The sequence below is a fragment of the Lissotriton vulgaris genome, unplaced genomic scaffold (genome assembly GCF_964263255.1).
Source record: "Lissotriton vulgaris unplaced genomic scaffold, aLisVul1.2 SCAFFOLD_1741, whole genome shotgun sequence".
Lineage (NCBI taxonomy): Eukaryota > Metazoa > Chordata > Amphibia > Caudata > Salamandridae > Lissotriton > Lissotriton vulgaris.
In genome coordinates, this window is record NW_028252825.1 from 165,154 (window position 1) to 180,083 (window position 14,930).

General features: G+C 44.3%; 1 protein-coding gene across 1 annotated transcript in view; it reads left to right on the forward strand.

Moving 5' to 3' along the window:
* The window catches only part of LOC147662001 (dedicator of cytokinesis protein 5-like), a 202,657-nt gene that overhangs the window by 103,721 nt on the left and 84,006 nt on the right, over window positions 1–14,930 (forward strand). Inside the window, exon 4 of the mRNA XM_086951192.1 lies at window positions 13,816–13,943. Coding sequence (XP_086807318.1) covers window positions 13,816–13,943 — 128 coding nt within the window. The remainder of the gene's footprint in view (window positions 1–13,815; window positions 13,944–14,930) is intronic.

Consider the following 14,930-nt stretch of genomic DNA (forward strand, 5'->3'; position numbering starts at 1 on the left):
AGAAAATCAATGAAATAAAAATAAAAATGATCAATGAACTTTGATTGGAAGCTGTTTTCTTCAAATAAGGGAACGCAATACAAGTGAGTGCCATATTAGGGATGGGACCAGAGTTCCTCTGGCCTCACATCACAATCATACAGATGGGGGGTCATCCAACATTTTTTTATAATGGTACTCATTGTGGAGTTGCCGCAATATTTCCTTCTTGTATGTTAGTCTATCATCCATAACAATTGCACCGCCTTTATCGGCTGGCTTGATGATTATTACCTGGCTTGATTTTTAATCTGAGTTGAGCATTGTGTTCTTCTTTGGATATATAATTTTTGATTTGTTTGCCCGTTTGTTAGATGAAATCTATGTCCCTAAGTGCAGTTTTCTCAAGGTTTTGTAATTCTATGGGCATATTTAGGGTCAGTGGATAGAAACTGGATGGTCTCTTCAGCCCAGAAAAGGTTCTCTCTGATTGTGTAGTTGGAATGAAAGACAATCTTGCTCAAATGGCTGGTTTCTTCATGGCCCAGTGATCTTTATTCATAGATTATATTTGCGGGTTAATTCTGGTACCCCCCATCTGAAGGTATGTCTTCATGTAGGGATTTCCCATGTGTTTTTGTTCGGGTTCAACCATTGCCTTACTTGGTTTCTCCCATGCCCCGTTCCTCAGCCTTGGACTAAGAAAGTACCCAGTTGGTTTGAGGCAGCACTCGTAGATGGTTTTCAGTCACTCGAACTGTCAGAGTAGGATGAGGTGTCTGAAAAAGTGATGAAAATAATTTTACTCCGACCTTGAAACTGGTTCCCTCGCACCTAAGACCGCCGTTCGAGCGAGTCAAAAGGCTGCTGATACCAGGAAGGCACGAGAGCCAGTGAGCTCTTTCAAGATGTTAATCTGTGCAACATTCCCTTATGGTCATTTTATCAGTGTATTTCATTACCCTACATTAGAGACTGCCAACACACAGCAGTGGAGATATTTCAAAGCCACAAACAGAATCAATAAAGGAGCGCATATATGAGCTAATACAAAAGGAGGCTACTTAATGTGTATAGATGGTGTTGAGTTAACCCATGATTATCACTTCAGGTTGAACACAACATCCTGGGGACAGACCAAGCAGTACCACATTACAATAATTACCACATTGCTCACACAATCTACACCACAGCAAGACTGATATGTAAATCCAAGGTTTTTAGGGCTTCTCCTGACTCCATTAAGCGTTTTAAATTACGAGGTCCTCAGAAATGTGACATATAGAGGCCGATTCCAATTTGGGTTGGAAAGCACTCCGATTGAGCCGGATCCAGGGTGTTTTCCGACCAATCCGGACTCTTGCAGTCCGACCGAGCGAGTACGATGCGGTCGTATGCTGTCAGACTCGGTTCGGTCGGACTTCCATAGAAGTCAATGGGAGCCGGTCGTACAACGCGTACATGGGCTCCCATTGACTGAATGGGTACGTCGCGGACAAGTGCGCCCCCTACAGTGTGTACGCGTCGGTGCCATCTGCACCGTACATGCCTGTGTTGGGGAGACCCATGGGTCTCCCCCTGTGTCCGAGTCGTAAGGCTACGTGTAACTGGGGGTCCGGCGCGGACCCCCAAAGTTCTCCTCTGGGAGAATTTGAGAGCCAGACGCTCTGACTCGATCCGGCTGTCCGAATCAAGTATCGTACTGGCTCGGTCGTGAAACGTCTCCATTGTGTGTCACGGTTAGCTTACGGCCGAGACGTACGGAGCGGTTCGGACCCGGAAACGATTCGGACAGATATTCTGCGCTTCTTCGCATCGTACTTCGTAGTTCGGACCCGTGTATGAACTGGACAGAAATTAAGCCTCCGAATCGGATCTGCTGATGCCGAACCCGATTCGGTGCCCTTCCGACCGAGATCGGAATCGGCCCCATAATGTATTCTTTATTTACACGTCAAGTCAAAGTCAAATTTTTTTTATTTGTATAGGTACTCAACAGAGGACCACAAATTTATATTTTACAGAAAATTAAGAAAGTAGTTACACATTTTAATCAATACAATGTTAAAAAAGATTTAAGAAATGTATAAAAGTTATAACAGAAAAATTAATTTGGTGGCTGTTTACATAGTTCTATTAATTCGCTCACTCGGGTGATTCTGCAAGATCGATAGATAGGGGCAAGGAATCTTGTCCGTGCAGTAGATACTTTTAAGTTGGGACACACGAACAACAGGTGCTCTAAGGTTTGGTCTCCCCCTTCACACAGGGGGCATAACAAAGATCCTTCTGGCAGCCATCTTACTGTGTAAGTTAGTATGGGTAAGGTGCCCAGTCTTAACAAGGTGATTGTCCTCCTTGCGCCATGAGTCAGTGAAAACCCAATATATGGTTGATTATGCTTATACTCCAAAGAATCTACGAAAGATTTGTATGTTGACAGTTTTTTACAGTGTTGGTAGTCTAGTTCGTAACTTAACTTCGGAGTGAAGCATTTTAGGAAGAGTTTCATTTGGGCGGATGTCCAGCCTTTTAGCATTTCCGGGGTAATCTCTGCCATTTGAAAGATAATTGTCATATTTTTTAAAAACGTCTGATTTTTAAATTCTCCCTCGAAGATTTCTTGTCTCAACAAATGTCTTAATGTGCCCTCCTTTGCATGGAGAAGATTGTAACTCCACCTGATTACGTTGGATACCGCCGTGGCGTAGGAGCTTGTGATCGAAAATTCCAAACGTAACGCTTGAACTGGTGTGGAGTCAGAAACTTTCATTATCTTTTTTAAGATTTTCCCCTCCTTGCGGTCCATATAGGTCCATTGTTTCATTGGAATGCATTCTGTTGCGTATGACAATACAGGAGGAATTTTTGCCTTATATATTTTTATTAAAGAGGAGAAATGCCGATTCCCAGTTGTCCGATATAGTCTTAAGAGGGCCTCAGTATGCACTTCTGACTTCCTCATTAAGTTTTCTAAATGTTTTACATTTGTAATATTCTTCGAGAGTATCCTGCCTAGATATGGGTATTCGCTTACTGTTTCTATTTTTTCTCCGCCTAGACTCCATCTATATTTAACACTAAATTTCTTCCTTGAGAAAACCACAATTTTTGTTTTTTTTAAATTCGGGATTAGGAAGTTTGTTTTTGAATAATCATGAAGAATGTCCAGGGATTTTTGCAGACCATAGGGAGTGAGATCAAGCATCACGATATCATCGGCGTAGAGTAGCACTTGTATGCTTTGTTTAGCGATTTTTGGGGACAAATTTGAGCCTTGATGTAATTGCTTAGGTAAATCGCTGAGGTATAGGGAGAATAGTAGTGGGGCCAAGAGACACCCTTGCTTTAGGCCGTTAGCTGTTTTTATCCTTTCTGTTAAGCCCTTTTCACCTCCCATTTGGACCTGGCACCAAGTGTCGGTGTGAAGGTTCACTATAGTTTGGAGCAGTAGGTCTGGAATGCCAAGTTCCTTGAGTTTGTGCCATAGAGTAGGTCGATCTACTCGATCGAACGCAGTTGAGTAATCTATGAACACTGCGTATACCGCCTGAGATTTACCTGTTACGTATTTGTCTATTATTGTTTGGATAATAGCAATATTATCCATAACTGAATGTTTTGGCCTAAAACCAGCTTGAAACATTGGAATTTTGTCCAGTGAAAAAGCCCAGTCTTTTAATCTTTGTAAAACCTCTGCTGCGAAGATTTTTCCAGCAGCATCCATTTGCGCGATTTGCCGATAATTTCCTGCGATTGTCTTACTTCCCTTTTTGTGTATTGGGATGATGGTACTCCCCTGCCAAGATTTAGGCATTTGTCCAGTTTTAAGAATATAATTAAATAGGTTTGATAACAACTTACTCCATTCCCTTGGGTTTGCCTGGTAGATCTTTATAGGAATCTGGTCTGGGCCAGAATCACCTGTTTTCCTCGCTTTTCTAATGTTCCATTCCACTGAGGTAGCTGTAACTCTATGTATTTGTAAGTCAGCGTCTCCTTTGTCTTGTTCTGAGCTTTTCCCCTCAAAATTAATCGGGTTTGCTTTGTATAAATCTGTTAGATAAGTTTCCCAGTCCTTTGGTGTAACAGGTATCGCTTGTAGCTTCTTTTTCGTGCCAGTTAGTTTAGCTACAAGGGACCAGTATTTACGAGAATTTATGTCTTTTGCAGCTTCTTGAATGTCCACCCAATTGCGGTCTTGAATTTCTTTTTTAATTCTTTGCTTTTCTCTACTGAGTTTGTTTTTTAGTTTATTTACTTCTTTCTTAATTGACATAGAATGATTCAGATATTGTGCACGTACCAGTCTGTTCAATTTTTTCTTAGTTATAGAATTTTGGGTATTTTGTGTGTTATTTTTATTACGGCTATTATTGTTTCCATAATTCGCACCTTTAGAGGCATGTTGCAGTTTGTCCAATAGAAGATTTTTTAGCTCATTAGTGATGTGTTCAAAATTTTCTATTGGGTCATCCGAGATTGTTTTTAATAAGAGATCATTCTGTTCAATCAGTGTCGATATTCTGTCCAGTGCTTTCGAGCTCCAGAAAATTCTTCTTTGGACACTATTTACCACAACAGAACTTCTATGAAATATTAGCTGCCTGTCAGTAGCTGTTTGAGGCCTCCATTCAGAATTTACACGTAATTTTCACTTTGTCAACTTGAAAGCCTAGAGGGAGACCTTCATAAATAATTGCTAGGCCCACAGAAAGTCGAAACGCATCGGTGAGGTTGAGGATACACCCACATAAAGGCTAATAGAAGCCAGAGGACTGGATTTATGGAAATGTAAGCCTCTTAAAGTCACAGTTAAAGAAGGAAAAGTATCCCGCAACCACACAAGGCCACTTTTTGGACTTATGACATGGGGCAGTAGTGCATATATCTTACTCGAACCAGTCTCCTGTGACTATCTCATGTGGATTTTGAACATGAACTGTGCCCTGCAAGCCCTTTTCATGTAACATGCCAAGACGCTTTCTACTTCTCCCCAGCAAAACCCACCAGGTCCCCCAAACCACTTCCCAGGGACATGTTCGCCTCCATGGAAGCTTTCCTGCCTGGGCTTCCTTTATTCCTTGACAGATCTTGGGGTGATCAGTACCCCTCATTCCTCCTCCTTTGCAGGAGCTCTAGCCAACTGCCCATGTATCTTTCCTAGAAGGAATAGTCACCAATTTTATGAATATTTTACCAGCCACCTGTAAGATGGCTGTGGCCTGAAGCAGCCATCAGGGACTGGGTGTATGCTCGGCTGAGCCTGCCTCTGGTACAGTTATCCCACCTGGCTAACTACTCTTTCTATGATCACTCAAGTTCTTCTCTTTTTTAGAGGAAGTGGAATATAGACACCAACTTTTACTTTAAAATTTTATTTTTGAGACTATTGAGCACAACCACAGCTCTCCCAGCCTTCTATCACTGCCTCTGGTGCAGTTACCCAGCTGGCTACCTACTCTTTCTATGTTCACTCAAGTTCTACTCTTTGTAAGAGGAAGTTCAATACTGACAACAACTTATACTTTAAAGATTGGTTTTCAAGGTTCTTAAGCCCAGCACAGCTCTCCCTTCCTTATATCCTACCCTGCTTGAAGAGTACGTCTCATAGTGGCCCTGGAGGAAATATCAGGTACAATTCACAAAGGTAAATGTACACTTTTGTGTAAGTTTACTACTATTCAGTATTCCCAAAGTTAAACTTAGACCAAAAGTCGAACTTTACTAACAGTAACTTACCTTTCCGAATTCCGAAAACTTGTAAAGTTAAACTTTTAGTCCAAGTTTACCTTTATGAATGCCGAAAAGTAGGAAAGCAAGACTTTTGGTTTAAGTTTACCTTTGTGAATACCGAAAAGTAGTAAACCTACACAAAAGTGTAAATTTACCTTTGTGAATCGGGCCATCATGTCCCTGCTTTAGCGTCACCTGGGTGAGCTTACATACCTATGGCCCAATCACCTCGGTCGACCATTTAACAGTTCACACGGTGGCAACCTTAATCAACGCTCCTTTCAAGAAACCCTTATGGTGTAATCTGAAGGAATTGTGCATTGTCAACGCGACCATCTGTAATTTATCTTGAGTGCGGGCTTGACAGTGGAAGACTGGTGAGTGTGGGAGCGCAGGGGAGGGACACGCCTCCTCCTTGAGTGACATTGGTGGAACCCTGTTGGATGAAGGGGGGCAGAAGGAAGAGTTGGGCTCCTTGCACAGCAGCTGAAGTCATTTCTACGCCTCTGTGTTGTGTGCTACTATTGTGTGTATTTCTCTCAAGACCAGGAGGCGGTGCCAGTGTTGTTGAATCCTCGTATGTGCGTCTTTGTCTGCGTAAGTAAAGGATGCTGGAGTCAGACTGCATGTATCAAAGTATTTTGAAGTGTGTAGTTCTGCAGGAAGCCTCATGAGGCACTTTACATCCAGACTAAAGATTTTTTTTATGAGAGCCCTGCATCCCTTTTACACCATGAAAAGTGGCACATGCGTGACGCAGGACTCTGACTCCGATTTATGAGGCCACGCAAAGCCACCCTGAGTGGCTTGGGTGGTCTCATAAATCTTGAGGAAGGCGACGCAGCACAAATCGCATTTCTCTGCGCTCAGCAGGCATTCCATGGATGTGGGGGTGGGTGTTTCCACGCAACACCCATGGATTTTGATGATGTCCCATAATTACAAAATCATGTAAACTTGGGGAAGCGTCCCCGCGCCCCATTTTTTATTCATGTATCAGGGCTCTGTGGAGGCAAATGAACTGCCTCTGACACGTTGCGTGGCATTTATCATTGCCATACTTAAGTCAGGTAAACCCACAAATCAATGTAATTCGTAAAGGCCATTATCAAAATGTGGACAACAAAATACTGGCCTAGCTTATCGATAACTGCCTTGCGCCACTTCTTCCAAACATGGTCTCTGTGTCCATCCCGCAGATCTGGAATGATCTGCCGGAGTACTTACCTAGGGAACCGGCTCTGCTCACCTTCAGAAAACTTTTAAAAACGTTCTTGTTTAGAGAGGCGCTAACCTCCGTATAATTTCCGTTACCAGTGGCTGCTATTGGATCTCTGCCCAGTGACTTGCTCACTCTTCTCATGAAGCGCTTAGAGACCTGTAGGTGATTTGCACTATAGAAAAGTCATATAACATAACAAAACATCACTCCGGCTTTGTGCCCAACCGGTTTACCACACACAACCTCCTACATTGTTTGCGGTCATGCATGGTGTGGATCCGAAACGAGCAGAGATCGCCACCCTCAAGGTGCCATTAAGGCAATTGATTCTTTGGAATGGCCTTTCTTGTTCACTCTTCTTCAACATCGTGGCCTCAGCCCACATTTTGTGAACCTCATTCTGCTACTGTACACCTCCCCAACTGGTAGATTACGTGTGAATGGAATGTTATCTAATCCGTCCCCGCCCACACATGGCACCCGACAGGGGTGCCCTTGATCCCTGATTTTGTTCACTGTAACCATGGAACCCCTGGCGGCTGGTCTGCATCAGCATCATGCTTACAGGGGGCTCAAATTACGAGCAAGGGCAATATTAATGTCTATGGACGTGGGCGATATTGCGATATACTTTAGAAATCCTCAAGACAATCTCAATCCCATCATTCGGGGGGTCTTTTTGTTTCGGGGTATGACTGATATAACATTAAATTGGGCAAAATCTGTTATCTCCCCCCTCACAGACAGCACAACGTGATTCAACTCTGAGTTCTCACTGGAATGGGCAACGGAACAGGTGCGATATCTAGGCATATGGCTCAGCCGCTATATGGGCAAACAATGGCAGGCCAATTATGGTAGGGCGATGTCCTGGGTGGAAGAAAGGTTCCCAGCATGGAATCGGCTCCCCCATTTGCTATCTGGATGGTTAGAGATTGCCAACATGGTTGTGTTGCCTAAATTCCTATATCTTTTCCTGGCATTATACGCATGTTGTGCCCAGGCCGTATACTGACATTGTTAGCTATATTCTGTTAAATTTCAGCCACACGTAGTGGTAGAAGCTGACTTGACCTTTCTGATCCCGCTCCCCACTGCGCTGTATCAAACATACAAATTCACACGTACTAGAACCAACACTATTGACTGTCAGATGGAAGCGGGGCAGTTTGCGAAGATGTGCAAATCTAAATTGGATATATGCTCCATCCATCTCCTTAGCACGCAAACCTATGGTGCCAGCACTACAGCATGATGGCATGCAATCATGTGCGCATAATAGACACCAGTTCACCTTTGCTGATTTATACCCAGATGGCCAATTAATTCATTCCACCACCAGCACCGAAAGACACTCTGTGTCCCACTATGATGGATATACTTGTATATCATCAACTCTGTGCCACCTGTCGAGCGCGTCATGACATCTTGCCCGTCCCCCTACCAATCCTACATACCCGAAAACACATACTGAAAAACACTTCACATCGCAAGCTTGTCACTAGACTCTATACTACTTTGCATAATAAGGCACCCATGTGCACCCCTAAAGCGCACGCCAAATGGATGCTGGATAAGGATCCACCTATATCCTCTGAGAAATGGACATAATGCTTGGAACTAACTGCGCCCTTTCACCCAACTTTAGACTGCGCCTCATACACTTTAGATTATACCGTACGCCCATCCAACATCACCGTATGGGGTTAAGGGAAGAGGCTCGCTGTGAAAGATGTTCATCAAATTGGGCCTCATTTTCACATTTATCCTGGGAATGTCCAAGAATTGCGGACTATTGACGTGATCTACATTCCACACTTCAACCGATCACTGGTCACCATGTTCCTCAAGCACCGATAGTTAGCCTCCTTGGCTATGTTAAAGACCTGCCGCCTAACTGCTATGCCCCTAATCTTGGATAAGCGCCAACTGGCTGAATATTGGGAGAAGAAAGTGTAGGAGGGTGGATATCTGACTATGGTTGCCCCCAACGTTTTGCCTAGTGTTTTGCTGGTTTTCGACATAGTTGGCCTGGGATCCTGCTATCCAGGACCCCAGGCTTCCTGCTCTCTCTGTTAAAATGGACTCCATGTACCTTGGGTACATATCTAATTGGATATTGGATCACCTTATCAGCCCATGTACAGTGTACCTTAGGTACCCATGGCATAGGTGCACCCAGGGCCTACCAGGGGCTGCAGCATGTATTATGCCACGCCTGGCTGGCCATCAAAACTAACACAACTGGCTGGTAACACACCTGGGGAAAGGTGGTGTAATCACCCTTTGCTGTAGATATAGTATACCTATACCTAATCCAAAATGGACACATATACTCCTATAAGTCACTCCTATGGAAGGCCTTATCAATCCTGAAGGCAGAGTGCTTGGAATTATGTGAGATGGTGCTCTAGCATGAGCTGAGCCTGTCTGCAGCTTTCGGAACCATGTCCTTATAGCTGTTCCATGATAACGCTGTACCATATACTCTTAAGTTCATTATAATCCTCGCGGTATTGCTAACTTTGGCATAGCATTATCAAAACATGTCGAGTAAGGTGTCATACGAATTGGAAAACTACCCCCTCGCCAGTTCCAGCATCAGAGGCCAGGACAAAGGATTTCCTGCCTGGGGAGGTACTAGCACCACCCCAGACAGGACTTTGTGTATCCAGATAGGCAGGGCTGAAAGGAATGAGACATGCCTGGGGCACACAAGGTGTCCCTGTGCATACCCCGGTTCAAACCAGTTGCTGGGGCTCTCCAACCCCAGCTCTGGCGCGAAACCGGACAAAGGATAGGGGGTGTAACCATCCCCCTTCCTGGTCCCACCCATGAGAGGGACCTAGTCACAGTACAGCCCCTTTATCAGAATAAAGGTAGGAGATGGTCCCATACCAAATTATATTATCCTGAATTGAAACTTCAAAGAAGAAACTCTGGACTTCGACGTTCTGCTCCACAGAAGACTGAAGAAAATCTCCCTTGTGGTCAAGGAGTGACCACCCTTCATCTGCAGGCACCATCAAGCGTCCTAGTGGTTCACTTTGTCGTCCTTCCTGGTGGACCCAGACTCCAGAGCCCAACAAGACCTGGACTTCCAGACTTCTCCGACCTCAACCCACATCTGCAGCACAGCTGAGATCCGTGGGTGCGACGAGACACGTGGGACCGGCCATCTTGGAGAAACTGCACTTCGCTTCCAGCACGACTTCGGAGGCATCCTCGAGTAAGTGCTTTGGGGATTGAGAAGCCCCAGCCCCGAGCAGCTCCTGCACAGAAGATCAGCCATCCAGCATCCACGAGATCTGCGTGGGGCCCTTTTGCTTGATTGCTGCTCGACGCGTTGTCTGGTCACTTGCCGGCTGGCTAGTGGCCTCCTAGACGACGATCCTTGAAATCTACACTGCTGGTCTGGTTGCTCCAGACTGGCCCTTGCTTCCCTCCAAAGGAGAAGCACCCCGGACCCTCCTGGTCCGCACCAGACGCCATCTTCACTCACCGCGTGGGTTGCCTTTGCCAAGGCCGGTTGACTCTGATTCCGGAACAGACACTGCCGACAGCGAGAGCTGCGTGGGACAGCTCGTGCCTCCATCCTGGTTGTCGAAGACACCTCCTGGTCCACGTGGCTGCAGAGTCAAGCTTCCACGCTTCACCTGATCGCGACAACAGCATCTGGTTCCTTCCTGGTTCTACGCCGGTCACCGGCTAGTGACTGTGAACATTGTCCCCTCCGTTTTCAGGTCTCCATCTTCCTTGATCCACCCTTGGATCACTCCGGACATCTGGCAATCAAAAAGAGAATGGACACTAGTTTCTGCAAAAAAACAAATAGTTTTTTATCGAGAACCCTCATAGACTTCCTGGAATTGTATCGTAGCGGTATATCTTTTTTCCGCCCCGTCAGGAGTCATGGCATAGTCATAGGGTCAACGATTAACGTGCAGGATGCCTGCCTCACCAGAGGCTACTTCTGGTATTTACAGAAGTGTCCAGAAATGAAAAGTGGGTAGGAAAATTAAAAAATAATGACTAGATCAAAAATAGACTTTATTTACAAAAACAGAAGACTAATCACTATACTTAAAACCGTTGTGATATATCGGTAGTCGAGTTATTGAACTACCATATCGTTTTCAAAAAAGGTGTCGACATGTTTCAGCTCTCGGGGCCCTACAGGGTCAGGGGAGCTTTCGTCAGGACAAGGACAAATAACAAACATACATGAAAGCACACACACTTGTTGTGTGGTTCGAATATTTGATGAAATGGAATTTCCAAGCTGTATTCAACAAAAAGGAAGAAGAAACCAACAATCAAATTTTAAGTTGGTTTGTATGTGAGGTACGGCATTCTAGAGCACATATTATGTACAAAGCATGATTAGCGCTATATAAGACTCCCCTTAAGGAGAGGTAAAAAGGGAGAAACGACAGGTCTAAAATACGGGGAGTGGGAACCAGCCAAATGGCCGTTAGGTGATCAATGTCTTAAAGACGGATGTTCACCTGCAGCATCTTTCTCCAACTTCGACGCGGAAACCCGACACACTTTCACACCTATGCACCAGCAGCCCATGGGTGAGGTAACAAGAGCATTTCAGTGCTCATAGGTAGATTGACTCTCCTAGTGTCCAGGAATCCTGTAGTTTCAGTCTCAACCAGTCGGAACTGTCTTTACTTACCTATTTCGTAATTTGTTTGTGCCCATTGACTTTGCATTGGAACCCGCATTGGAACCCGCATGTGTGTTTTAACACTGCACACGCGTCCCGTGGGCCTCCTGCTCCTTACCTAAGGTTAGGGTAGTGTAGCCCCACGGAGTCTACAGCCTCTGGGCATCCTCATTTCTTCTATCGTTCTACTTATACCATTTACTTAGTATATGGTTTGCCGTGCCCCTAGGGCACCATTGTAATTTGTGCGACTTACTGTATTTTTCTTAAGAGTTTTGTTATGTGCTTAGCCCTCTGATCTCTTAAAGAGTTCAGAGGTGTTTTGTTAGTAATAAATATATTGTTTATTTTCATAACAACCTGTGTGGTGTCCTTTCATTTGGTATTCAAGGGGTTATATGTGGTAAAACAGCTGGCTTCACATGCCAAAAGAGTTTAGCCTAAGACTGCTTTGTCCATGCTACCATTAGGATAGCTGGTCTATAAGGTTGATCTACAACCAATCACCATAAGGGTTGTTTGGACTGATACAAGGTGATCACTAGAACTAGTGAGCATCATATATCAGGCCAACTTCTCACAGAAAACTGCTGCCAAGGTCGCACTATGGCTGCAAGATGCAACATACAGCCAAGAACAATTGGCCAATTACAGGGAACCGATGCCTAAACCGGCTCAACATTTGAGAACCATTTTTTTTTATTTATACGTTTTTCAGCAAAGGGAACAAACCATGTGCGTATATAATATCAAGCCTATCTTACATTATACATGATTCAGATAATAACTGCATCCAGCACAGCACTTAGTGGTATTTAGCATAGAAATTATACTTCTCAGCAATGACACAGAAGATCAACACATGTAACTATTAGGCAACAGGTTTAAGTAGGTCAGGAGGGTCACGTGAGTAGTGGTAAGAGGCTCCCAGAAATGAGAAGGTTTGGCAGTTGTGGGCAGCTCTTCTGCATATAACAAAAAGTTGTCTTTACAATAGATAGAGCCCAGTATCCAACGAGCTGGAGTATGTGCCTTCCTCCTGTCCCAAGGCACGGCCACTCTTCGTTTTGCCAAGAGTAACACTATGGCGGCCAATTTTTTCTTGGTAGATTTTAAATGCGCCAAAAGACCCAGCAAACATAATTGTGGCGTGCAATCTAGCTTACAATTCAGGACTACATTTAGCAGCTGGACCACCTGCTCCCAGTAGAGTTTCACTTTACTACAATACCTCGCTAGATGTCCAAAATCAGCTTGGTCTGTCCTACATCATTTAAATATTCATCTATACGCAGCCCATGTGTGTGTAAGTGGAATGGCGTGTGGTAAGTTTGGTGGAAATATTTATAATGAATGATACGTAAATCCCATTGGGTGTGAGAAGCTCAGGTAGTGCACGGCGGGCTCGCCACTCCTCCACTGCTAGAGGCGTTTCTAGTAACAGATTCCTTTTGTCGTGTGCTTTTCACACCTGCTGCTATATCTGACATTCCCGCTTGAAGATCGTAGATATGCTGCTAATGTACAACTTCAATTACTCAGTTCAGTGTGATATATTTATGCTATCCGTATGCGCTGAATTTGCCTTATCCCTCTTCCCCTTCCCCCGCCTACTGGTAATTTTTGGAATGATGTAGTTGAATGTAATGTTGCACTAAATGCCAATAAATAAAATTGTTTAAAAAAAAACTTGAGGAAGAGCCAAATCCTTACACCTCCCGAAGTGAGGCATAATGAAGAGAAATATCTTTTTTTCCCCTCATTTTTTCATCTTTCTATATGCATTCTGCAGCACACAGAGGAAAGGGAAAATGCCTTTCAGGATTTTTTGTGTGCAGGAAGGTGCCCCTTCCTGCACAAAAACAATTCTGCCGACAACACAGGCACCCTTGCACCATGGTGAAAGGGACGTGCGTTGGCGCTAGGCTGCCGAAACAGCGCCAGCGCAGGATGAAAGGACAGGAATGCGCTGCATTCCATAAATACAGTGCGTTCCTGCCCTTTCACTTTAGTGTAGGACACCGCAGCAGGGTGACTCGCTGTGCTGCCTTATGCCGATACCCCGTAAATGAGGGCCTAATGTAGCGCCCATTGTTGCTCGCCCGTATCCCACCGAGTGCCCTGTTGTTCTACGTTAACCACGCTGCAAATGTCGTAAATGCGGCTGAAGAAGGAAGGCGCTCACGGTCTCTTCTCTCCACAGAGTGTCGCGACGTCCTCCTCCATCTCATGTTGGACATTATGAAGGAGCTGATGGAGAAGGGCGAGGAGGAGGAGGCCTGCGTCGAGCTGCTCAGCCACATCCTGGAGGTCCTCTACAAGGCTGAGAAGGTACCGCCTTTCATTCAAACCGACCAATCATAAACGTACCTTTTAACAATGTGTGTTTCTATTGGCCTAGCTGATAGTGTCGTTTTTAACCCAGGTTGTTTGTTTGTTCGTAGCTTATTAACAGTAGTTATTAAGTATTTTTTTTAGGGTGTTTAAGTGTATCCAATATGTGGAAAACCCATCTGTGCAGCCTGAATCTATACAAGGACATACCAGCAAAGTTTCTTCGTCATTGAGTTGTAGAAAACAGGCCTTAGGCTCCTGCGGAGTTTGGCTCTGCTGTCTCCGACCTGTGGCTAGTAGTTTACTGGTCCAAGGTGTGCTGAAGACTAGACACAAGTCAAAAAGTAAATTCCCTTTGGGCAAGTGAACATCAATACAAAGGTACTTACAAACAATAGACTCACTAATACATAAGCGTAACAAGGAAGCAATGAAAAAACGGAAAATTCAAACACGTGAAAACACTGTAGTAGAACCAAAACATTAGTACAATTTATTGACATACATTATATTGATTAAAAATTGGGAAACAAACACAGGAAGGAACAATAATAAATAAAAACATTCCAATAAAAAAGGAGCTACAGGAAGAAGGACTAAATTCAAATAACACAATTATTTCGAATTTTCCTTAATTTCTTAATCCACATTCACTCCTTGAGCATCGACGCGTTTCGGCGGTATGGACAAAGTATGACCGCCTTCATCAGGGTATATGTATACCTGTTTCCCAATATTTCTCGGGCATAAAACACATATATCAGTGCATCATAAGGGGTATATATCCTCCTTATCCTTTGCTTGAGATATTCGGCCAGCGAAATATCCTTTAATCCTCTAATTTAAAAATAGTTGCCACCTTTAAGTGGATTCCGCTTAAACGTGTGTGAGGACGCGGGACGTTTGTTTATCTAGCCTTGGAGGACAGAGACTGGTTTTGACTCGTGAGATTGAAGTATACAAGGAGTCACGTCGTGTACCTAA